At 44.8% G+C, this 26474-nt stretch overlaps 1 protein-coding gene across 1 annotated transcript in view; it reads right to left on the bottom strand.

Annotated features, from left to right (window-relative positions):
* kalrna (kalirin RhoGEF kinase a) overlaps positions 1 to 26474 on the bottom strand; it is a 162042-nt gene that overhangs the window by 89871 nt on the left and 45697 nt on the right. The window contains exons 10-16 of the mRNA XM_039006231.1: positions 22164 to 22286; positions 16516 to 16707; positions 10444 to 10621; positions 6925 to 7130; positions 6308 to 6503; positions 4757 to 4923; positions 2141 to 2260 (exon numbers count right to left, since the gene is read on the bottom strand). Coding sequence (XP_038862159.1) covers positions 2141 to 2260; positions 4757 to 4923; positions 6308 to 6503; positions 6925 to 7130; positions 10444 to 10621; positions 16516 to 16707; positions 22164 to 22286 — 1182 coding nt within the window. The remainder of the gene's footprint in view (positions 1 to 2140; positions 2261 to 4756; positions 4924 to 6307; positions 6504 to 6924; positions 7131 to 10443; positions 10622 to 16515; positions 16708 to 22163; positions 22287 to 26474) is intronic.

Genomic DNA, 26474 nt, shown 5'->3' on the forward strand with positions numbered 1-26474 from the left:
TATTTTACACTAATATAATTTCTCAGAGAAAGAGATTTTGTTTAATAAGTATATACAGTATATATATTTTTCCTCTCAAAGACATATGGGTGAAAATGATTGGCATCCCTGTTTTCAATACCTTTCAATACCTCACCATGCGAGGATATCGGCACTGAGCCTTTTTGTAAAATGCTTTATGAGATTGGAGAACACGTTGGGAGGGATCTTAGACCATTCCTCCATACAGAATCTTTCCAGATCCTTGATATCCTTCGTCTGCTCTTATGAACTGCCCTTTTCAATTCAAACCACAGGTTTTAAACGGTGTTCATGTCCAGAGACTGAGATGGCCATTGCAAAATGTCAATTTTGTGGTCAATTATCCATTTCTTTGTGAATGTTGATGTCTGCTTGGGGTTATTGTCTTGCTGGAAAATCCACTTGCGGCCAAGATTCAGCCTCCCAGTAGGGGCAACCAAGTTGTTGGCTAAAATGTCCTGGTACTGGGTAAAGTTCATGATGCCGTCGACCTTAACAAGCACCCCAGGACCAGTGGAAGCAAAATAGCCCCATAACATCAAAAATCCATCACCATATTTTACAGTAGGTATGAGGTTATTGTCTGCTTATGCATTCTCATTTAGGCACCAAACCCACCACTGGTGTGCATGACCAAAAAGCAAAAATTTCATGTCATCTGACCAAAGCACCAGGCGTTTACATTTTGTTGGATGACGTGAAAATTGAGATCTTTGGCCACGCACACCAGTGGTGGGTTTGGCGTCGAAAGCAGAAAAGAACCCCATATCTACTGTAAAATCTGGTGGTGGATGATCAAGGATGTATGGCGGGATGTTCTAAGATCCCTCCCAACGTGTTCTTCAATCTCATAAATCATTTGAGAAAAAGGCTCAGTGCCGTTACCCTCGAAAGGTAAGGTATTGAAAGGGATGGAAAAAAGGAATGCCAATCATTTTGAGAGAAAAAAGTATCACTTCTTAAACAGAAGCTCTTTCTCTGAGCAATTGTATTCGTATAAAATAATATAATTGAATATAATTAACCTTTTTTTTTGCATACAATACAGCTCAGTCTTTGTATTATTTATTTGATTATTTATTTCATGCTAATGGTGCAGGTCATTGATTCTTGAAGAATATGTAACTTATAAAGGCGTTTGATTCAACTGTCGTGCCCCATCAGTACGCAAAATATAAGCTTGTTTTACCTCATCCCTCAGCTGTCTACCAAAAAAAGTGGCGGGGTGTCGCTGTGTTGTCGTTTGAATCCCAGATTGCCCCTTTCTCTCTATAGGTCCCAATAGAAACCTGATGGGAAACAAATGTATTTACCCTAGAAAGCCAACACAGTGGCCTATCTCCCCATACCAAAGAGAGGAAGGGATGGTGATTACATTAAGAAAACTCCCTCTACACCCTGCACAGTGATTTAATTAAAGTTAGCTAATAGGTTCTTAAAGGGCTTATTTTCATTCCCCCCAAATCGATTCCAGAGCTGTGCTGGAAAGGATTCAGCACACATGCACATGCTCACACGCATGCACGCACCCACACAAACACATATACACACAAGTATACACACACACACACACACACACACACACACACACACACACACACACACACAGTCTTGGGTGGTGGTTCTTGGGCTGGAACAGGCCTCCGGATCCAGGCTTCACTACTCGGAGTCAGAGCCACAGCAGAACCAGACTGTGTGCCAGGTCACCAGCGTGCTGTGTGTGTGTGTGTGTCTGTGCTGAAACAGGACTTTACCAAGCAGCCCCATCCTGTGTGTGAGCGCTGCCGTCATGCTCAGAGCAGCAGCTATTTAAAGAGCTGAAGGAAAACAACCAGTGCACTGTTTTCCCCAGATAGTGTGTGTGTGTGTACGCCTGAGCCTGTGTAACATTGATAGACAATGTTTGCGCGGGTGTGTGCATCTGCGTGTGTGTGTGTGTCTTAACGGTATACGGAGTTCACACCAAATATGTCTTTGCGTTTAGCTGTGTTGTGTGCACACGCAAATGCAGAGTTTACACTTCGTGCACGCTTGTGTGTGTGTGTAGTTTAATGACAGCGCACGTTGCAGTGATTAGCCTGGTCAGTCAGCCTGGTTTTGGGGAGGGGGGAGCGGTTACCTCGATGGCCAGCTGGAACTGCTCATGCTCCCTCTGCAGTTGCTCTGCCTCTGTCAGCGAGCTGGCATTCACCATGCTGGCGTTCAGCATGGACTCCCCGTTCCGGATCCAGCCCAGGACCTGCAGGGGGACACACAGAGAGGAGAGGAGTTTAGAGTTTACATTGGTACGGTACAGTTAGATCTAGGCCAGAGGAGGCTGGTGAGGGAGGATGTCTCATAATAATGGCTAAAATAGAATGGTACCAATCCTATGTGTTTGATGTGTTGGATACCATTCCATTGATTCCGTTCCAGCCATAACTATGAGCCTGTCCTCCGATTTAATGTGCCACCAGCCACCACTGGTCTGGGCAACCATCAGCTCACGGGAAGCTACGGTCAATGTGGCTAGAAGAACTGGTTGGTGTAACGTAACATAATACAGTATTCAATAATGTCACTTTTTTATGACTATGAACATGCTCAGTCATGGTTCGCCTCAAACAGCAGTTGAAAACTGAGTCAGACCTAGAAATACCAAAAGTCAGGCTTATGTAATGCATATCTAATGCGATCCCAAAATAAAGCATGAGATCAAACTAGAGGCACAAAGAGCTTTGGTATAGTTAGTTGAGCTTCATGAAAGCACAGCTTGGTGGCATAGTTGAACATAAACAAGGGGATAAACTAGGATTAGCAGTAGTATAATCTTCACGGGCATATTAACGATTAGATATTACATATGTTCCCTTCTGTTCATTTAGGAATCCCATGAGGGATTAGAAACATATGGATCATTTTTTTTCTCTAGCTTCCTAAAACTCAGAGACCGGCTGTGCAGAGGATATGGCTCATCAGTACCACTCTCTTTCTTTCTACCTCTCACTCTCTTTCTTTCTTCCTTTCTTTCTTTCTTTCTCCCTTCCCTCCTGCTACACCCTCTTTCTCTTTCGCTCTCTCACTCTCTCAGCCCTTCCCTTTGCTACACCTTTCACCCCCCTTCTTCCCTCCCTCCATTACCAACCACACTACCTGGACTGGGCACAGTCCCAGAAGCCTCCTTTATAGCTACTCTCCAGCAATCAGCCCTATTACCATTAGAGTGCGTCATGCAAAGTGGAGCCTCTTCACTCCCAGGTCCCCGGTGAGAGCAGTTTGGCCCTCAATTACAACAGTCCAAATGAGATTAGTGCAGAAGGAAGCTGGCGCGAGATGAGGAAAGAAACTGCGGACGGTGTGAGGGAACCCAACCATCTGTGCTAGGGTTATGCGGCTGCATGGCTATAGATTTTTCACCACTAGCTAGCTAGCGCTACTGCAAATGGTGATGGGATTTGCAGTACGTCATAACATGAGTAATTCATCTTCCACGAGCCGGAATGACTCATAGGAGCCTGTCTCCTGTTGCGTAAGGCAGCTTGACGTACAAGTACAGCCCCTGAACAGGACACTAGTCTATGACAGAACCTTACTCCCAATCTACCTCCTTAACACCGAGTGTCAAGTAGAGACGGATTGGGTCCCATTCCTACAGTCTTAACTATGATTCGGCCGGGGATCGAACTCCCAACCTTCCAATCTCAGGGCGGACACTCTAACCACAAGGCCACTGAGTCGGTTCACTGGTCTAACAGTGCACGCTGTTTCATTTATTTCTCCTTTATATATATATGAGGTACATTTTCACCAGGGAAGTATGACTGAGATTGACATTTTCCTGGGAGCCCTGAGACTTGAAAAACGGTCAATAACAGCAAGAGCAGTAACTCTACTGACTTTCTACATGTGGCGTACATTATGTGTGTCACTAGCACTGCGACAAACATCATCCATTATTTACGGAAACTGCAGCATTTATCCAATAAATATCCACCTGCATTGATATTGAGGCCGAATCATTCATTGTTATATTTCATTTGACTTTAAGAGGTGATTTGCTACGTGGATGGTCCGGCAGACTTCAGTTTGAGAGAGCGATCCAGCAGATTTTATTCCTCTGTATTTCCACAGTTTGTCTATTTCTTGTATAGTGAGGAAGGCACACAGCTAAATGTGCTCTCTGTCAAACTGTCATTCAGATTGAAATTTCCCCAGAGAGCTTGCTCTCTCAGAATGCGTCCCAAATGGCACTCTACTCCCTACATAGTCCATAGGGCTCTAGTCAAAAGTAGTGCACTATATAGGGAATAGGGTACCATTTGAGAGGCAAGCTCAGATTGACACAGACAATACATTACTAGTCTGTCTGAGAAATGATTCAATAATCGAGTTGAGTGTTTTTCAATGGCACTGGCATACATTGACTTCACATTTGACTCTGGGCCATACAGGCAGATCAGTAGACAAAAACGTTTGAGAGGAGTGAACAGCTGTCTTCACCAAGAAGCTAATACAAGCCAGTCATTGATCAAATATTGAATCACTGCTGGCAGCCATGCACTCACACTGACTGTTTGATGTAGGGTTTATTCTGCTGGGTGGATGTGCGTGTATATTTGCACGTGCGGGTTTGCATGTATGTGTGTGTGTGTGAGTGTTTGGTTGAGTGTGTGTGTGTTTGAGACAGCCCTGGACTCTCACCAGCCCAGTTCGCCCTCGTTACCCCTATAATATATAAGCATGGGTGTACACCCACCTGTTTGACCTCTGACTGCAGGTGGCGGAGCTGCAGACACTCCTGCAGTCTCTTCTGGGTCTGGTCAGCGCTGACGTCCAGCTCATGCTGCTTCTCATGGAGGAACTCCAGCAGCTCCTGGACCTGAGTGGCCAGATCCACCTCTTTCTCCCCAGTCAACTCAATGCCTAGAACACCACACAGGACTATGGTCATTACGACATGAAATCATACAGTCACAAGTAGTTACATACCATAAATGAAGCTATGCATTTGTCTTGTTTTCAGACAAACTGGTTGAAACAATGTTGTCCCCATGTTATGTCAACCAAATAATGAAACGTGATGGTGTTGACTTAACGTGGGAAACTGATATTTATTTTCGTCTTTTTTTCACTGAACTTTAAATCCAATGAGATGGTTAGCATTATTGTTGAGAGCCCTACTGGCCCAGGTCAAAAGTTGTACACTATATAGTGAACGGGGTGCCATTTGGAATGCTCCCATACAGTTGAGTGTTTCGCCGTGCAATAGGAGTGACCTCATAAGGTAATATAAACTGTACCACTAGGTGGAGCTAGTGCACTAGTCCTTCTCCAATGAACACCAGCTAATTTCTTTCCGCCTTGTTCTTTCTCAACGAATTAAATCACCCGACTTAAAAAGACAACACTTCACTTCAATGTCTAATTAAATTATTACTGTGACTACCCAAAACCACAGGGTTATCAAGTGTATCTGATGAGACAAGAAAACAGTGTGTGCGTTCCAAATGGCACACGATGCGCCCTGGTCAAAAGTAGTGCACTTCAGAAGGAATAGGGCGCCATTTAGGACACAGACATAGCGAGGAGGAGTACCACTCCAAAAAACATCAATACAAATGTCTATACTGTACAGTTTAAAATGTGACCCTACACTGGGCTAATTTAATCTTCCAGGGGGAAATATTGTAGAGAGTCCAGCCCACACCTTTGGAGGGCTTAAGTCTCCATTGGTCAGGACAGAGGGGGATGTCACAGACCACACAGTCCATGAAGGGCACACAAGGGTGGCCCAGATTGAGTGCTTTTCCCAGAGTGCCATTTGGGATGCAGCCCAGGCCTAGTATTAAACCCCATGCAGTGCAGTGAAGAAGGTAAGAGGATTGTGCTGAGGGGAAAGGTAAGCCTTGCTTTTCAAACCTAAATCCTGACTCCTCTCCCTCTCTCCAGATGGTGAACTCCACAGATGTTCAGATAAGACTTCGACTACCCCTCTGAACTTCTACTGCTACCACCCTCCCTCCATCCCTCACTACTATCAGATCCTTCCACATGAGCCCAAGTCAGGTGGCCGGTGGGTGGACCGCTGCAGGGCAGCAAACCTACCCATTTACTCTCCTGTCCCTCTCTCTTAACCCATTCTACACCTAGCCCTGTTACATAGCTGTAGCTGTAGACTCTCATGGCAGAACTACACAATCATGCAGAACAGAAACATCCCGTGACAAGAGGGTCATTAGGGAGCAAAAGAGATACAGCTGAGTGTTTCCCCCGATCACTGCGCAATATGAGTGGCTGTCAGTGTTACCTGAGGCCTGGACCTCCATGATGTACTGGTGCAGGTCCTGTCCCTGCTGCATCACCTCGAAGGTCATGCTGTTCATGGCCAGCTTGCGCTCCGTGTGGCGCTGCAGCCGCTGCTCGGCCAGAGTCAGGTCCTCCGAGTTGAAGTCGTTCACCTGGCGCAGCAGGTCCTCGTTCCACGCGTCCAGCTCCGCCGTCACCTGCAGGGAGAGCAGAGGGCAAAGGTCAGAGGTTAACAATGTTGTTAGTGTTACACCTGGATGGCACACCTTGGGGGGGGGGGGGGGGGCGTCTCTTCCCTTAGGCATACTGTACATGTATAAGAACAGTATATAGCTCTCCCCATATTATAGCTCATAATGACACCATTGCATAATACAAACCCGATGGTAATTCACAGCACGTCTCAGGTCTAGGACATACTAGGAGAGCAGCACTGTCTATCAAAGTCAACTGACATTAGGTCTCTCCAAGCCTTACGCTACGATCATTAGATTACTGTGTGGCCAGCAGATGGGCACAGCACACAGAAGCTCCCCCATACCCCCCCCCTCACTCTCATCGACCGGCCACCTGAGCCCCCTCTCCCCCCTCCCCCAGCCGCCGTCTCTCCGCTCACACCTCGATGGTGTACTGCTCAAAGATGCGTAGCTGCAGGAAGATATCCAGTTTGATTTTCCTCTCGTGGAACAGCTCCTCCATCTGGCCCTGGGCCTCATCCAGGTGCTGCAGGACACTCTCGATGTGGGCGATGGAGCTGTTGTGGGGCATCTTGTTGGTGGACATTGCAGCGTCCCTGGAGCCCAGAGCGAGCGAGAGAGCGAGAGAGCGAGAGAGAGAGAGAGAGAGAGAGAGAGAGAGAGAGAGAGAGAAACCTGAGCTGTGAGCCGGGCAGTAATAAGACTAAGGCTCAAATGTCAACCTCTTAACGTTATCCCTTTATTGCACACTATCTTTGACCAGGGCCGCTAGGACTCTAGTAGTGCCCTATAGAGAATAGCAAAATAGACGCAATGGGGGTGTTCTTGTCATGGTGTTAAGTGTTCAATAAGAGAGGTTGTAAAATATGTAATAAAGGAAGCAGCTCTATTGAATAGCCTAATTGCCCACACTGTAAAGGCACTGTAGTCCTTTCCTGCAGACAAATGACCTAGTGTCAGAAATATATATATATTTTTAGAGAAACGAAATGACAAAATGTAGACCTACAGTATCTTTGCTAAATAAGTTAACTTGAAGCCATTTGCAGTCCACATTGTTCTAAGTGGGTTCAATAGCATTCACACTGCCATAGGAGTCAGGACTACTGTACATTGCATTATGGCTGAGCAGGGACATGCCAGACATTGTCAATAAGCAAGATTAAATGAATTATTGATAAGGCCTAAAAAGAGAACAAATAATTCTAATAACATTTTTAACAACAACTTGTTTTAAATAGGCTATGTCACACTTACAGGCACCATAATTTCTCCCGTGGGCGTATAATATTAAAACAACGCAGATATGGAGGGTTTTACACACATCCAAACTTTTCACAGTAGCTGGACAAAGATCCAATATGGATAGAGAGGGAGAATGTCCACTCAAATAGGTCCGTGTTTTATGAACAGAATCGGAACCATCTTACAGATCAGATCACATTCACACATCTCCAGAGGTTTTATTGCATGCGCGCCACAGACATTATCACCATAAAACCAGGAAAGGGGAATCATTCTAATACGTTTGGTTGTAATAGAATTAACAACAACAAAAATAAATACATGTAAAATGTAACGATATAATAAAATTGCCAGGATTAAAAAAATACACATTTCTGTTGAACCAGCCTTCGTTATAGTAAGGGAGGACTCGGGGTTTGAACACATGAAACAGAAAACAAGCACTTTTTATTGGTTACAGATACAGATTCTAAATACAGGGTTCAGCCTTTGTTATAGTTGGGGAGAGCTTGGGTTTTGAACATATGAAAACAAGCAATTTTTACAGGTTACAGATACAGTAACTTCTAAATATGAGGTTCACCGGTATACACAGAGTTATCCATCTCTCGTTTCATGATGGGCATGGACACGTAGCCTACATCATGGAGAGGGTTTTACGCACGTCCAAAACGGGACCTGCACGGCTAAAATAATGTAGGCCTGCCTACAATACCAAGATACAAATGGAATGTCAGCTCACTGTTTTACTCCTCTCAAACTTGATATTTTAATAAAGCTTTGGTGATTAAGATGTATTTCCACACGGTCTCAGGAGCCAAACCCTTTATCCACAGCCTTGACTACTTTGCGATTGCATCGGGCAGACACAAAAACTGCCTTAATTGAGAGGGGAGGCTATGCTTGGTTTTTAATGAAATAAAACCAAATGGGAAAAAACATTTGTTTTTTAATGTTTCTAAATACAAAGTATACAGGCACCAAAAGCACATTGGGCTACTCTTGTACCATGCGCATATGGACAGTGATCGGCATGACTGGATAGGCTGCATTTCCGCTGTCAAAATTCATGCCATAACCAACTGCGTTACAGCTAAAACCAGCTTTTGGTTGGTCTTAAATATCCCGAACCAGCGCTGTCTGAAATTAGCACTTTGGATCAGGTTAAGGACACGCCTCAAATATTTCCACCCCGACCATCTGAGCGCAAACGAGCTGATATAAGACAGGTAACCTGGTTGTTAGGGCTGGTAAATGCCTGTGTGCCAGTTTTTACATGAAGAAATTGCAAACTTAACACCAGCCGAAAAAAATTGCCCTATATCTGACATGGTACAGGTGTCTTATTTTTTTATACTTTTGTTTTATATTACATTTGTTTAAGACTACCAGTCTGTGTGACCCTGATTTAGCCCACTGCAGTAAAAGGTTAACACACCTGACCCTGGAGTGGATTAGCAATACAACACCTATCACAACGTAGTATTAGACTTGGCGTCCGTCCCAAATGGCACCCTATAGGATGGGACACATCCTTATAGTGCAGCAGTAGTATTAGACTTGGTGTGCGTCCCAAATGGCACCCTATAGGATGGGACACAGCCTTATAGTGCAGCAGTCTATATATGGTCTCGGACACTTGTGTAACGGTGTTCCTCCTCCTCTTCATCCGAAGAGGAGGAGCATGGATTGAACCAAGGCGCAGCGTTGTGAAATGACATGATTTATTAAACAAGACGAAAAAACGAACTACACTTGAATATTAACAAAACAAATAAACGATGTAGACAGACCTGGACGACGAACTTACATGAAACACGCAATAACAGGAAAACTGACTACACAAAAACCGAACGAACAAACATACCGAGAACAGTCCCGTGTGGCGTAACATACAGACACTGACACAGGAGACAACCACCCACAACAAACAGTGTGAAAACACCTACCTTAATATGACTCTCAATCAGAGGAAACGACACACACCTGCCTCTAATTGAGAGCCATATTAGGTACCCATTAACCAACATAGAAACAGAAAACATAGACTGCCCACCCAAACTCACGTCCTGACCAACTAACACATACAAAAACTAACAGAAAACAGGTCAGGAACGTGACAACTTGACACTCTCCCACACAAGGGTCCGTGGCCCATAAAACAAGCGAGTGCGTTTTGTTGACTGCAGTGAGTACACTCTTAGACAAAAAAGGTGCTATCTACATAGGAGAACCATTTGAAGAAGAGTCCCTATAGAAGAGTCCCCATATGGGAGTCCCCATAGGAGAACCACTTGAAGAACCCATTTTGGTTCCAGGTAGAACCCCTTTGAGTTCCATTTAGAACCCTTTCCCCAGAGGGTTTACCCAAATTACCCTTTTGGAACCCTTTTTTCTAAGAGTGTCCATATAAATCGTCTCAGAGTAGGAGTGCTGATCTAGGATCAAGTCCCCCCGTCCGTGTAATTTAATTCATAATGATCTAATAGGCAAAACGGATCCTAGATCAGCCCGTAGTTCTCCCCACTGTCCCCTGGTGGAGGCCTCTGTAGCACACTCCGGGGTGAAGTTTCCCCTAGGTTCAGATCTAGGATCAGCTTCCCCCATTCCTAACCTTATCCATTAGTGGGGGAAATTTAAAACTGACCCCAGAACACCATATAGGGGCAACTTCACCCTAAATGTAGCACATACAGCACTGACCTGAGCTGCTGGATGAGGTCCTCTCCCTCCTTGATGACGTTAAGCGTAGCCTCCAGGGTGGCCGTCTGCTGCTGCTGGAACTGCTTGATGAGCTCCTGGACTGACTCCACCGAGTCTGAACACACCTCCTCCACCAGCTCCTTCTGCAGGTCCTCCATCCACGTCCACAGCTGGAGAGAGAGAGGGAGGGAAGGATGATGGGAGGAAGGGAGGGTGAGAGGGAGAAAGTGAGAGAGAGAGAGAGAGAGAGAGAGAGACGTTACAACAGAAAACAACATAACTCACACATTGAGGGTCAGACTGTAATGGATACAATGGGTGAAACTTTAAGCAGCAATAGCAGCAACAGTAATGCATTGACTTAGTAAAATAGACAATACCTTTTCGGTTTTGCTTCATATGTATAATACATACGCAGGACGAGTACTCAGCATATACTGTATCTCACTTTAGACTAATTGTTTGACAGCGGGGAAGAAAGAAATCCATTTTCATTTCCATCAATTAGAGAACTGCTCTCAAAAGCCACCGAAAACAGACGCCCATTTCTCAAACTACACCGCTTTCTTTAATTTTTCACCGAAAAAAAGATTAACCGGCACTTTAATATTTCAATGAGGGAACAGGAGCTTGAATATACAATTACACACAACACCTGAAGCATAATCCGAGTAAATTGGCAGGAGACGTTTGGTTGTGTTGAGGGGGAAATGAATCGCAAAGTTCAGCACCTGCTTTATCATCATTTCAGTATCAGCACACGCTAGCTTGGCAAGACTGTCCCAAATGGCACCCTATTGCCTATTCCTTATATAAAGTGAACTACTTTTTACCAGGGCCCATATAGGGAATAGGTCGTCATATGGGACGCAGACTTCCTCACCGTTCGTAGTTAGTTCAAGCTTTACTGAGATGCACCGTTGAGGTTTTTCCTATTGACATAAAAATGAACTTGCTGGACATAGATTTGGCCTGCTAGGCCTGCTGGTCCTCAAAGCATATTCATAGGACATTACGGTAAAAGTAACGCTGCTCTGCCCTTCTCACTCTCTCAGGGTGCAGTGTGTGTGCGCGCGGGCGAGCCTGTGAAATGAGTTACTCTCATAACAGTTTATCTAGTATGAAGAGTTTCATTATTTTAGCCATGACAATAACGGCCCTTTACCCTGAATGCACCAAGCCATAAAACGATGCATGGATTTACTGCTTGCTAAGTGTTCCTCCACAGACAATAACTGGAAGATGGAAATGAGTCAAGATGGTGAGCACTACAACGAGAGCACTACAAGTGGATGCTCAAGTGTTGTTTGCAACACTGCAATGAGGTCGACAAAACAAGCGTAGCCTAATCACTGAACCAGATAAGTACAACGACAAGATCTAGCATGACACATGAACACTAACAGACACGTTGTATTCCAGGAACCACATTCTTAAAGAATGGCGCGCAAAAAAAACACACACCTCGTTATACTAACGTCATCATCTCCCTCCAGTGAGATACTGTCTCCATCCCAAATGGCACCCTTATAGTGCACTAATTCTGACCGGGGCCCTATCCACATTCCTATAGGGCTCTGGTCAAAGGTAGCACGCTATATAGGGAATAGGGTGCCATTTGGGACACATCCGCTGTCATCATTTCCACTCGAACCTGTACATTGGCTCACTTCACTCATGATTGTGACTACACACACAGGGGGAATTCTCTGTGTTTTTTGAAGGGTTAAAAAAAAAATGAATAAAGCAGAGAGTGGCGTTGCCATCTTGGTGGTTCCCATGGTAACTGCTCCCCATGACTGATCTGAGCTCGCTCAGAATTAAACATGCTTCTCTGTGTGACTCCTGCTTTAGCTAAAGGATCCTGGCTGTTGTTGCGCTGCACTGGGCATGACCAGCACAACACAGCTACCACACATTTACAGATTTCACAATGAACCTGAATTAGGATTAGACATAGGATTAGGGTGAAATAGGTTGTGCATACTATTTGTAATCCCAGGTTTGTAATACTGTAATAGAATATACTGTACAAACACACACGTCACACTTACACACAGATTTCACCATGAACCTGAATTAAGACATGGGATTAGGGAGAAATAGGTTGTGCACTATAGCTGTAATCCTGGGTTTGTAATCCTATATTAAATTACTATGGCGCCTACATTTACACTATATTTGACCGAAATTACTAAATTATGAATTAGTAAATTACTATAGTTCATACATTTACACTCTATTTGATCAAAACTAAAACGCCTGCATTGGAATGAATTTGGGGGGCGCTTAATGTAAACGCTCCAGTCAGAAGACACTTCGAGCATTCTCTGAGAGCATATCAATATTCTATGTTTCATGTGGAGTCCATAGTTAAGTATCCTCCTAATTCATTTAGCTTGCATCATAAATAGCACATATTCCCTATATAGTGCACTGAAATACTTTTGACCAGGGCCCATAGGGAATAGGTTGCCATTTGGGACACGGATAGAGAGTGCCAACATCAAGCAGCCTAAACAAACACATGAATGAGCCGTTTGGACCCCTATGGGCTCTGGTCAAAAGTAGGGTGCCATTTGGGAAAAGCCTTGTCCCAACCATATCTTATAATATTGCCCTGAGTGAACATGTGGCACACAGACAGAGGCTTTCCAACAGTCCCTCTGTGTGTTTGCTAAATCATGGCTCTGATTGCTTCCCTCGTCTGTTTGAGGGCGCAGTCTGACCGAGCACTCATGGGAGAGTCCCAAATGGCACCCTATCCCTAGGAAGTGCACTTCTTTTGGCCAGAGCCCATGGTATGGAAACTGGTCAAAAGTAGTGCGCTATAAAGGGAAATAGGGTACCATTTGGGACGCGAGCCATGTCTCCATGTAGACCACTGTCCAGAATGTAAATTAGTCTCTTTCAGCTCACACAGCACAGCAGCCTCAAACCTTATTTCTTTTAGCTAATTGCTGCTTTCTGTGAGAAAGTATATTAAATGTCAATCGATATAAAGATAAAACCATAAGCGCGAGCAGAAGGCGGAGGCAGCCGAGGAGAAAGCAGATGAGGGAAATGAAAAAGATTCATACATTACGGTGGAGTGATTGCCTCCTTCGTAAATCAAAAATGCTTGGCGGTGCGCATCATTTTCTTCTACGTGAGCTGAGAAAATACAAACAACAAAACTTCCCCTTGGCAGTGAACACCACATCAAGCCAGTAACCCTAAGTTGAAAGTTGTCAGTAAATGTCCGTTGAGCCGGTGTTGATAGGGATTTGGTGGCATTAGTGATGCATCTGATGCAGTGTGTGCGCCCTCAGTAAACTGGCTATTTCGTGTCATTAGGCTTTTAAAAAGCAATGCCATCTCCATATACTACTACTACTGACCAGCCTTATGACGTGAGCGTCCCAAATGAAATCCTATTCGCTATGTAGTGTACTACTTTTGACCAGGGTACATAGTCACCCATTGGGCTCATGTCAAAAGTAGTGCACTTCATAGGAAAAAGGGGGATGGAATGCTATTGGGATGCTATTGGTCTCTAAATTAATAATGGATGTGGCCTTGGTTTTCAGGATAACAATCAGACCCTAGGAGTCTTATCTCAGGCCAATCTTAGCACAGGTTTGTTTGCGTCTTCAGGCCAAGCTCTCAGAGCCCCTTAAAAGCACAACATGTAAAGTATTAAAGAAAGACAGAGTTTCGGTTCTATCAGAGTCCAACAACATTTCCTGGTCTGGTCTACGTCTCAAATGGCACCCTATTCCCTACACAGTGCACTACTTTTGATCAGGGCCTATACCCCTATAGGGTCACCCCTAGGCCTGGTCAAAAGTACACTCTTAGAAAAAATGTTGCTATCTAGGACCTAAAGGGGTTCTTCGGCTGTCCCCATAGGAGAAGCCTTTGAAGAACCCTTTTTGGTTCAAGGTAGAATCTATTTGTGTTCCACGTAGAACCCTTTCCACAGAGGGTTCTACACGGAACTCAAAAGGGCTCTACCTGGAACCCAAAATGGTTCTACCTGGAACCAAAAAGGGTTCCCCTATGGGGACAGTCGAAGAACCTTTTTGGAACCCTTTTTGTAAGAGTGTAGTGCATTATATAGGGGATAGGGTGCCATGTAAGATGCAGCCCGTCATCCATAAGCAATCCACCATACTGCATCATGTAGACAGGAGCAAGCCAGTCAGAAGGTAAGCTGCTCCTATACTCAGAACACAGTGAATAACATAAATCGGCTTTGGAAAAGACTGCAGAGTGGGCTGTTGGAAATAGTACAAGCTGGAGACTTAAAAATGGTAGCAAACAGTTTAAAATCAGCCGTATATACTGTATACGCCCCATAAAATGTGCGATTTTCAAATCATTGCCATTTTCCTTTTCTCAGTCTGAGATTCCGCTAAGATACTTCACACAATCACTCTCCCTAGTCACTCTCTGCTCTGCGCTGTGTGGAACAGCTGTGACTCCTAAAACCACACTCCCACTGCTTCTCATAGATCACTGGGACTAGCTCACGAATGATGTGTGTGTATGTGTGTGTGTAGCTCATGAATGATGGCTCCATTAGGAGAGCTGAACCAAACAAATGTCCTCCACGCTGCTCCAGAGTTCCACAGGTGAATCGTGGTACTCCGCAGCGCAGGATAATGACTCTGGCTTGTAGGTTGGTCAGGAAAATCAGAAGACCTCAACAAGCAGTGGTCACCCAGCCCAGCTTACACAGGCCTTTTACATCTTCCTCCTGTCCCAGTGCTCAATGATGTGCCGCATTAAGGGGATAGAAAATGGTACCGTATTACTTTATAGAGCACTACTTTTGACCAGGGCCCATAGGGTTTATAGTGCACTCATTTTGACCAGGGCCAGTAGGGTTCGGGTCGAAAGTAGTACACTACACGCTGAAGAGCTGCTAGGGAAAGAGGGGAGAAGAGCAAGCTGTCTAGGGTCATCTACCACATCCACCCCTTGTTCAGTGAGAGAGAGAGAGAGAGAGAGAGAGAGAGAGAGAGAGAGAGAGAGAGAGAGAGAGAGAGAGAGAGAGACAGAGACAGAGACAGAGACAGAGACAGAGACAGAGACAGAGACAGAGACAGAGAGAGACCACATGATTTTGATAAACTCCCATATCTACTGGGTGAAATACCACAGTGTGCCATCACAGCTCCAAGATTTGTGACCTGTTGCCACAAGAAAAGGGCAACCAGTGAAGAACAAACACCATTGTAAATACAACCCATACTTGTGTTTATTTATGTTCCCTTTTGTACTTTAACCATTTGCACATCGTTACAGCACTGTATATATACATAATATGACATTTGTAATGTCTTTATTCTTTTGGAACTTCTGTGAGTGTAATGTTTACTGTTAATTTCTATTGTTTATTTCACTTTTGTATATTATCTACTTCACTTGCTTTGGCAATGTTAACATATATTTCCCATGCCAATAAAGCCCCCTGAATGGAATTTAATTGAATTTGTGAACATCACAAAATCAGGTTAAAAGTAAAAAAAATAACAGTTGGACACTATGATTTTAAAGGGTTTAAGATTAGATGGTGGTAGGTCTGTGAAGTAGCCCTCACACAGACAGAATATCCATCCCTATTAGCAACCTTTTGACCAGGGATGTGGGCTATTGTAGTGCACTATATAGGGAATAGGGTGCCCAGGCTGGTCTCTCCCATCTGGCATAGATCAGACTCCGCTAACTAGAGAGAAGACTCCCTGCATACCTTAGTAATCTGGGTGCGATCCTCTGTGAATGGCTGGTATGAATGCCCTGTCTGTCTGCAGTGATCAGCGACCCTCGCAGACGGGCATCTTGAGGCTGCATAAACCAAGCCACCCCAAGTCTCAACCCTACTGCTCTCAAGGACAGGGAGCGTGAACCATCATGCAGGTCAGGGCTGTTACATCTTCAGTGTGGGTGCGGAAGGAAACCGACAGCCACCGCATCCTACCACATCCACTCCCAGACATAAAAAAAAAATGGGTCACTGAACCCCAGAACGTTCCAGACATAGAACGTGATCATGCAGGTCAGGGTTCAAAGGTCTTACCTCCTTGGTGTGGGTGTGGAAGGAGACAGACATGTCCAGCAGCAGTTTCCTCTGCTCCACCCGCCGGACAAAGTCTTGGATCCTGACCTCCAGGTGTCGCGCTGCTTTGTAGATCTCCTCCGGGTCACATTCCCCAGTCTGGGCCAGCTGCTCGGCCGCCTCCAGGAGCTTGTCTGCGTTGGTGTAGGTGTTCTGGTACCCAGAGGAGACAAAGGGCAGCTCAATTAGACGACCGCAAACACAAGTAGGTAGAGAACTGGGTCTGCAAGGTGCACTCTACAGGATCTTACCGCTGCAACTCTGGGGTCTCCAAGTTCATTGACAATTGTGCCTGTCTGCACTCTGTCTCTGCATGCTATGACTGACTACTGCATTCCTGTCTCTCTCTCCTTCATCACCACAGACAGACAAGACCTCTCTCTCCGATGGGTGCCTCCACTACTAAATTGCCCCAAAACTGTGCAGAGTGGCAGGGTAAATCCCTGGCTATCCCTACGTGGTAATCCCACAGCTTGGCAAGTGTTGTCTCTGGATCAACACGACAGTGGGGACTAAGTCCGTAGAGCACCGTCCATCAGGGCAGGATGGATTAATGCCTGGCTAGCATGTAGCGTGTAACAAGTAGCAGCGTGGTGATCTGACTAGGACGGGATATCCCAAAGGCTCGGGAACTGGTCACCTCCCGTAAGGTTGTGGCACATTCACTGGGTGCATATGGCTCTGGTCAAAGGTAGTGCACTAGAAAGGCAGTAGGGTGCCATGTGGGATGCATTCTGGGCCATTTAAGAATAAAGATGCCATATGGGGATACTTTTAGCGATTCAACACGCTAAGGTCGGACCCTTACCTAGTGTCACGCATCCTGGAGAAGATTTAACACTGTGGGCCTCATCATAATCACAGTCATGTAATTCAAATCCTATCTGTCTCCTTACCTACTGTGTCTGTCTGGCACTGAAGTCCAAACAAGGCTCATTTACACTACGTATGGTGGGGGTTCCAATCTTCGATTATCCAAAGTGTGGTGCTCTGGTGATGTGGGCGGGGAAAGCCACTGTTTGGAGTGTCAGCCACGCCCCACAACCCAGCATTGTAGGCTGCAGCAAGCTAGGCTGCAGGGCTCGGCCTCATTAGGCTGCAACGCAGTCTGGAGAAATTTAAGGGCCTGCTTTAGTTCAGCACGGGGGCGCTCCTGGCTGGACGCTGGAGACTGAGCTCTATAGACATTTGTTTGAAGCCCTGGTCATTGTGGTCCCCACAGGAAGAAGTGAACGGACTACAAGTGAAGCTGGTAGCAGCCCAGCTAGTTTTGTTTAAAGTTAAGGCTAACTCTAGGTTCAGTTAAAACCTCTACAAGATCGGTGTCCCGACCTCGGGACGGTTGAGCTAACGTAGGCTAATGCGATCAGCATGAGGTTGTAAGTAACAAGAACATTTCCCAGGACATAGACATATCTGATATTGGCAGAAATCTTAAATTCTTGTTAATCTAACTGCACTGTCCAATTTACAGTAGCTATTACAGTGAAATAATACCATGCTTTTGTTTGAGGAGAGTGCACAGTTATGAACTTGAAAAGTTATTAATAAACCAATTAGGCACATTTGGGCAGTCTTGATACAACATTTTGAACAGAAATGCAATGGTTCATTGGATCAGTCTAAAACTTTGCACATACACTGCTACCATCTAGTGGCCAAAATCAAAATCGGGCCTGGGCTGGAATAATACATTATGGCCTTTCTCTTGCATTTCAAAGATGATGGTGCAAAAAACAAAAAACGGTTTTTTTTTTCTTTGTTTTATCTTTTACCAGATCTAATGTGTTATATTCTCCTACATTCATTTCACATTTTCAAATGGTATCAAGAATATGCATATCCTTGCTTCAGGTCCAGAGCTACAGGCAGTTAGATTTGGGTATGTCATTTTAGGCGAAAATTGAAAAAAAGGGTCCGATACTTAAGAGGTTTTAAGGAGAGTGGGAGAGTGTTTTGTTTTCCGTTAATGTTTGAGAACCAGCTTTGTGAACCTTTTATTTTGAATAAATATGCCAGCCTAGCCTGGTTTAGGCTGTGCCCCAGAAGCGTTGGACTTCTGTCATTGTTCCTCCTTGATACCTTCCTACCAGCCACCTACCAGTCACACCTACCAGTCACACCTACCGAGTCATTTTTAACCCTTCAAAATATCTTAATCCATCTTTTTTTCTCAAATAAACTGGACAAGGTTAATTAGCGGCTGCTGACATTTAACATTTGAAATCCATGCTTTGATTGATTGTAAAACGAAGATTAAAAATGGGTTTCTCTGTGTGACTTAGGGCATGCTGTGGAGGTGGATTTATTTTCCTGTACTGTCAGGTTGATGTGAGTATTGTCGATCAGAATACCCCTTCCTTGCTCCTAGGATGCCTATAACAGTTGTACACACACTGATCCCTTCTCTGTGTCACATTGGCAGTAGCTCTGGCCCAAATCTCATTTATTCATAGTGAATAGAGAGGACCAGCTTATTATAGGGGGTACAATGGAGGGTCAATTCAAAGGACATGGATACAGTAAGCAGGATTACAGTTAGAGGGCTCTTATGTATTTATCTACTGATGTATAGTAAAGGCTGTATTAAAACCCACACATCTACATTTTCAATAGTACACGCAAAATCCAGAACAGCTATGAATTATATCACGATTAAAAACCTTCTCCATATCAATTCCCTATCACTCAACCACTCCTCCCACACCATTAGACATAGCCTGCCTCCCAAATGGCGCCGTATTCCTAGGGCACTATGTAGGGGGATAGGGTGGCATTTGGGACAAGACCCAGAGTGGGGTGTCGGGTGTATTCCACGCAGCAGCAGTAGGCCCAGCCCAGGCAGCACATAGCTTTCATCGGTTCAGGAAAACTCCTCCCTTGTCCTCTGTATTATCTTATCCCTCCAGAGAGGTGCAGTCAACGCCATTCAGGCCTTCCCTTTGCAGATATGGCTGAGGTGGTGTCGTCTCTCTTCTTCCCTTGTCTTTTTTAACACTCGGCCAGATTCCCTGTGTATCGCTTTTATTCAATCTGTTCCACGCGCAGGACTTTTATGGGCTTGATAACCAGACGCCAGAAACAAAAGCTTTGTGCCTCTCTCTCTCTTCCCATTAAGAAGTGCTCAGCCTAAACAAATCCCCCATTGCATGTTTTGTAGGCAGAATACATCTGAGGCCAGTCATTAGAGAGCTGCACTGTTTGTGCCATTCGGGCTATTTGGGGGGGGGGGGGGGGGGGGTTCCATCTACAATGGCAGATTGAATCTGAGCACAACCTCTCTGAATAATTAACTGATGTCATTAGGATTTTTTAACATCCTTTTCTTTTGATGTTTTATTGCTGGATGAGTTATTATGATGAATATCAATAAAGGCTTTGAGTTCGTGCGTGCATCTGCGTTTGTTTGCGTGTGAACTTATGTGGGCGTATGTGTCTAGCCATGTCTGATTCCCCCCCCCCCCCCCCCCACCCACCAATAAAAAATGTTGGTTTGACTTTGGTTTCAATCTCCTTTGATGAGGTGTCTTGGGGAGATGATGGTGCCATATGTACATATCTTAATGAGCTCAAATTTCAAATATTCCAATATGAAGTGCTTTATTTGATTCATTAAGCCATTTGATCCATCCTTCAGGAGTTGGGGTGAATTAAACATCCTCATCTCGTACACTTTTCCCCAGAGAGAAGTACATGGTTAGAAAATAGGGTATATAATGTTCAGGCTTTTCAGACTGTCCTAAACTGCACCCTATTCTCTAGTGCACTACTATTGACCAAAGCCCCATGGGACCTGATGAAAAGTAGTGCACTATATAGGGAATAGCATGCCATTTGGGACACACGGGGCAGACTTCTGCTTGCCCTGAAGACAGACACGCTGTCCATCTCGAAAGAGCGGTCGCCCAAATCAAGCCAATCCATCATCAGGAGGGGCTAAAACATTGTCGTGAATCCAGGATTACACATCCATTTAGCATCAAGACACAGCCCCTTAACGCTGGTGTTATCACTAGTCACGGCTCATGCCGCTACCATTACACTCAGGAGGTTAGCAAAGCGGAAGAAATGTGACTAGAAATTATTTTATTTACTGGACATCCCTACCTTTACATTTCTTATGTTGCTGGGTAGCTGGATGATATCAGATACTCTCTGCGTCCCAAATGGCACCCTATTCCCAACATAGTGCGCTACTTTTGACCAGAGCCCTATGGTCCCTAGTCAAAAGTACTGCACTAGGGAATAGGTTGCCAGGTAGACGCAGGCGCTATCTACTTGTGTACTACTTGTCACCTATAGTCATATAGCCTATTAAAGCAGAACATCTTACTTTGTGCAGTTTGTCTGTGTGATGAAATTAGAAAGTGTATTTCCACAGTGGACTGGTTCCAGCTTGTTCTTGCTTGGTCTAAGTCTTCTGGCCTCTTTTCTCATATGGACTGCAGCTACAATGGGCTGCAAAAACCAAACCTGCATGCCAAGCCCATAAAAAACATACTAAAGCTAAAATGACTAGGTTTGGATTCCATTTCTGTGAGTCTCTTAAACGCCTGAATGTATTTCTCACTGCACACTCATTTTCTGTCACTTGTCAATCAAAACTAACCACGAAAAATCGTAACATTCCGATATTTTGAGTTTAAAGCTAGAGTCCTTAACTGAAACAATAAAGAAGTGTTTCTCTAAAAGCTAAGGGACGGGGCTGGAAAAATGAAAAGACTCTCAAATTCATAGACAGAGCTGCGGATGCAAAGAATGACCATCCATGATATGAAATGTACAGTTTGAACCGTGTTTTTAGGCTATACCGTGATTGTTTACATTTGGGTTGTTTACAAACATTGGTGTAAAACAAAAGTATTTTTGGGGTTCTGATTGGACACGGCAGTTGAACTAAGAGCACGAGACATGCATACTGTAAGTTCTATTCTTCAACAATCATTGGGTATACAGTATATGATTCATTTAGAAGTCCAAAAATGGATTTAGCAACAAAGGATTCTAGCTTTTATTGACATCCTCACTGAATAATAGACGAACTTGCTTCAAAACAATACAAATCTGCCATCTGTGAATTGCATTTGAACACTAGAACAGTAGTAATAGGAAGCTGTAAAAGGACAATAGAACCATAAGTCATTTGATTGTAACAATGTGTCAGTGTTCAGTTTATTGACCATGTCTTCTCTTGGAACCGTGTTCAGTGGTCTGCCCTTTCACTGACACCTCAGCACTTTGACATTAGACAGAATAGCATAACAGCCTACAGAGTTCAAATCTAGTACAATGCTGCAGTTCAAATGTAGTATAATGCTGCAGAAAATGCAGCCTTTGTCGATATTGTAGCATGGATGAGGCAATTCAACCTCAAAATATCATCCACAATGCATGAGGAAGTTGCCCCTGAACTCTGATCTGGGGTCAGTTGAACATTTTCCCCACTAATGGTTAAGGTTAGGTTTGGGGGTGGGGAAGCTGATCCTTGATCAGATACTCCACCTCAGCAATGTGGGGAGGAGATTCACATGATTCAGGGCATGACCAATGACACACTATTAGCAAGGCCGCAAACATATTATCATTGGCACATATAGTTGAACTCTCACCTGTGCCACCTCCTCAAAATCGTCGTGGCGTTTCTGCAGTGCCCTGGCGCGGTGGAGGGACTTGCCCACGCCCGTGTGTTTGCTAAGGAAGGCCTCTCCATGGTTCTCTATCCAGTCCATCACCTGCACAAGTGACACAGAGAAAGACACTCATGTTAACCAGTGTTCTGTTCAGCCCAGGTTACCCCCCCCCCCCCCCCCCTGCCTACAAAGGAGTCAGACACATGTGTGAGCTTCAGGGCCAGGAATCTGTCACCACTGTCACCCTATATCAGGACAGCAGTCCATCTTCAAGGGGAAAGAAGAGGAGGTTTTGTGAATTCCGATTTTATCCAAACCTTAGGAAAGACGAGGTAGTGAGCCTCGGAAATATTGTCTAGCTTCCTTCTCTCCTTTTGCTAGGCTTTTACTTAGACTGGGAATACATGATTTAATCTCGACAGCATTCAAAGAGAAAGTAGCCAAATGTGCAGTACGAAAGGTAGCCAAAAAGTGCAGTGAACTTTGCATAACTCCACTCTAGAGTCCCATTGCGTGACTATACATTGTTGGCGGAATAGCCAGTACGGCAGAATTGACAGTACTAAATGTTAATGAATAGATGAGAGGTCATAAGATGAGATCATCTGTGTAGTTTTGTAAACAGCGTCTGGCTGAAACAGAGCAGAGCAGCACCCTGTGGCAGTGACTTTCACCATTCCCTGGCAAACATCAGCTCAAACACTATTTGAAATATTTTCAAATACTTTCTCTGTGCTTGTCTGGCGAGATGGAACCAATAGAATACTCCCAAAACTGTAAACCCCGCCAATCTGGCACTCTAGGCAGGCTCGTATTCAAATAGTATTTGAACCCTGGTCAGTCTTTTGTTCTCTTCCTAATAACTCTCTCTACGATCACTTCAAGGAATGGAAAACCAAAGCTTGCCTGTCCTGTCCCACTTCAATTATCTTGTTGTCCTCAAGTGTAGCCTCCCTGTCCTGATCGTGTTTGCTTGCCTGCGTGTGTGTATAGTAGGGAGGGGTCATCTGCTTGCATGTTAGTGTGTGTGTGTGTGTGTGTGTGTGTGTGTGTGTGTGTGTGTGTGTGTGTGTGTGTGTGTGTGTGTGTGTGTGTGTGTGTGTGTGTGTGTGTGTGTGTGTGTGTGTGTGTGTGTGTGTGGTGTGTGTGGTGTGTGTGTGTGTGTATATAGTAGGAGATGGGAGGGGTCCTTGGCTTGCGTGTGTGTGTACAGGAATGTTTAATAAACATGTCAGTGGGTGAACAGACAACTCTTGTTTCGCCCTGACTGATTAGAGTTGCTGCATCCACAGGAACAAGCAGGAGTCTAAAACTACCTGGCTGGCTCGCTCGCGCAAACACGGGAAGGGCTGAGAATAGAAGAGATATTTGCTGGGGATGATATTAGCTGTCTGAGGATGCCATGCCTCGGACGGGAGTGCCACTTCTGGATTCTATGTCTGCATCCCAAATGACACCCTATTCCCTAGATATAGTGCACTACTTTTGACGAGGGCCCATAGGGCTCTCGTCAAAGGTAGTGCACTATGTAGGAAATAGGGTGCCATTTTGGATGCAGGCTATCAGTCTAGTGATGTCTCAGCAGTTACTCGACACCACAATGTTATTCTAGCCATGATGTTGAGGAAGTGGGCTGGAAATATTGGATTCAGTTTAATGTGGGTTCAGCTCCAAAATGAGGGCTCTGATAAAAGTTACAGCTACAGTATATATGGAATAGGGTGTCATTTAGCACACAGCCTGTGTTTGTGATGCTGCAGTAATCTCCAGATTACTGACAACTCAGAGATGTTTCCTGGAAAAGTACAGTACATGATACGCCAGAATACGGGCGCATTAAAACAAAGATGGCCCGGACAAAACCATCAAAGAAAACAGAGGAAGCATGAAAAACAGCAAGCAAAACTGGAGGCCCATGGGAAAGAGGAGCACTTGTGTGAACATTGTGGTGCTTAATGTAATCTCGGTCTAAATCTGTTAAATATTACGGGCATTTACATATGATTCAAGCCCCTAAGGAGGCATTTGAAAAATGTACGGAGGAGGATGCCAAAAGTGCTTTTATTTTCACAGCTTTATTATTTTGACAGTGTATAAGTGAAAACAGTCCTGGTCACACTATTTGGATAGCCCGGATAGTCCATCTGCTAATAAGGAACTGCTTAATAAGGTTAAGGTCAGGTTTAGAATAAGGGCTAGTGTTAAGGCACATCGGGCACCAGGGTAAAGTGACTAAAAGGGCAGTTGAAATAGGCAAGGGGGGCAAATATTTTGGGGTGGGGTTTTGCATTGGAATTATATTGAATTCTGCTTATATCACACTAACCCACAATGAGCCTAACGTTCGAATGCCGAGAATCTGAGACCATTGAGTGCTTTTGAAGTGACAGGTTGGCGCCAAATCTGTAGCCCAACTTCTCTGTGCTTCTATCAGCGTAAAATAGGGTCCTTCTAGCAGTCGTAAGGACAAAGACTCAGCATGAGGCAGGCAGGTAGTGGTGCAAATTAGTGCTGGATTTATCTACACAGCGCTGGCGTTTCAAAGAGGACGGTGATATTTACAAATCTATATATTTACAAAAGGTCTGACTTCAAAATGTCAGCATTCAAAAGAAAAAGCCTCTCATCAGGCAAAACCGGTCAGAACCAATAAAGCACAGGTGGGGTCATTCAGGCTCAGATACAGCCTCCCCTTGAGTTACCCAACAGTAAACTAACTAGAACATCCCCAAACAGGCACTTAAATTCATTTGACCACACTTCTTCTTGGCGCGCAGGCCAGGTATTTCTATGCACGCTAAAGCGCGCAACATTAAACATAGTGGAGAAACCGGACAAATACACTCCAAACAACTACAACAAGAAATGTACAGTAAACTGGTAAATGTAATTCAATAAACCAAAAGTTATTTACTGCAAGTGTTGTGCAGTTCGTGAGCTGTCCAAACAACGTTTCCACTTGGAGAATGGTAAATATAAACGCAACATGTAAAGTGTTGGTCCCATGTGTCATGAGCTGAAATAAAAGATCCCAGAAATGTTCCACATACACAAAAAGCTTAAGCTTATTATGCTCAAATTTTGTGCACAAATTTGTTTACATCCATGTTAATGAGCATTTCTCCTTTGCCAAGATAATCCATCCACCTGACAGGTGTGGCATATCAAGAAGCTGATTAAACAGCATGATCTTTACACAGGTGCACCTTGTGCTGGGGACAATAAAAGGCAGTTTTGTCATACAACACAATGCCACAGTCTCAAGTCTTGAGGGAGCATGCAATTGGCGTGCTGACTGCAGGAATGACCACCGCTGATGAAACTGGTGGTTTGCACAACAGTGGAATTTCTGCACAAACTGTCAGAATCTGTCTCAGGGAAGCTCATCTACTTGCTTGTCGTCCTCACCAGGGCCTTGACCTGACTGCAGTTCAGCGTCGTAACCGACTTCAGTGGGCAAATGATCACCTTCAATGGCCACTGGCATGCTGGAAAAGTGTGCTCTTCACGGATGAATCCCGGTTTCAACTGTGCCGGGCAGATGGCAGACAGCGTGTATGGCGCCGTGCCCCATGGTGGCGGTGGGGTTATGGTATGGACAGGCATAAGCCATAGACCACAAACACAATTGCATTTTATTGATGGCAAGATCCTAAGGCCCATTGTCGTGCTATTCAGCTGCGGCCATCGCCCCATGTTTCAGCATGATAATGCACGGCCCCATGTTGCAAGGATCTGTACACAATTCCTGTAGGCTGAAAATCTCCCAGTTCTTCCTTGGCCTGCATACTCACCAGACATGTTGAGCATGTTTGGGATGCTCTGGATCGACGTGTACGGCAACATGTTCCAGTTCCCGCCAATATCCAGCAACTTCACACAGCCATTGAAGAGGAGTGGGACAACATTCCACAGGCCACAATCAACAACCTGATCAACTCTATGCAAAGGAGAGGCAAATGGTGGTCACACCAGATACTGACTAGTTTTCTGATCCACGCCCCTACCTGCCCATACAGTAGAGAAGACACTCCTGCAGAGCACACCCCATAGGAACAGCAGATGAGCAGGATGAAGACAGCTCAGCCTCCTCACCAGTCCCAAACTGGTTCACTTGACTCCACCCTTATAAATCAAAATATTACAGGCGGAGGCGTATCACATTCACTTAGCCTACCAGAGAGATGAGCACCCCCAAAGGAGTATCCACATATCCGCTGAGTGGCTTTCCATAGCCTCCCTACACACACCGCAATGTGCTTTGTCCATTGTGCTGATGCAGCGCAGAAG

Source organism: Salvelinus namaycush, chromosome 13 (assembly GCF_016432855.1).
Source record: "Salvelinus namaycush isolate Seneca chromosome 13, SaNama_1.0, whole genome shotgun sequence".
Lineage (NCBI taxonomy): Eukaryota > Metazoa > Chordata > Actinopteri > Salmoniformes > Salmonidae > Salvelinus > Salvelinus namaycush.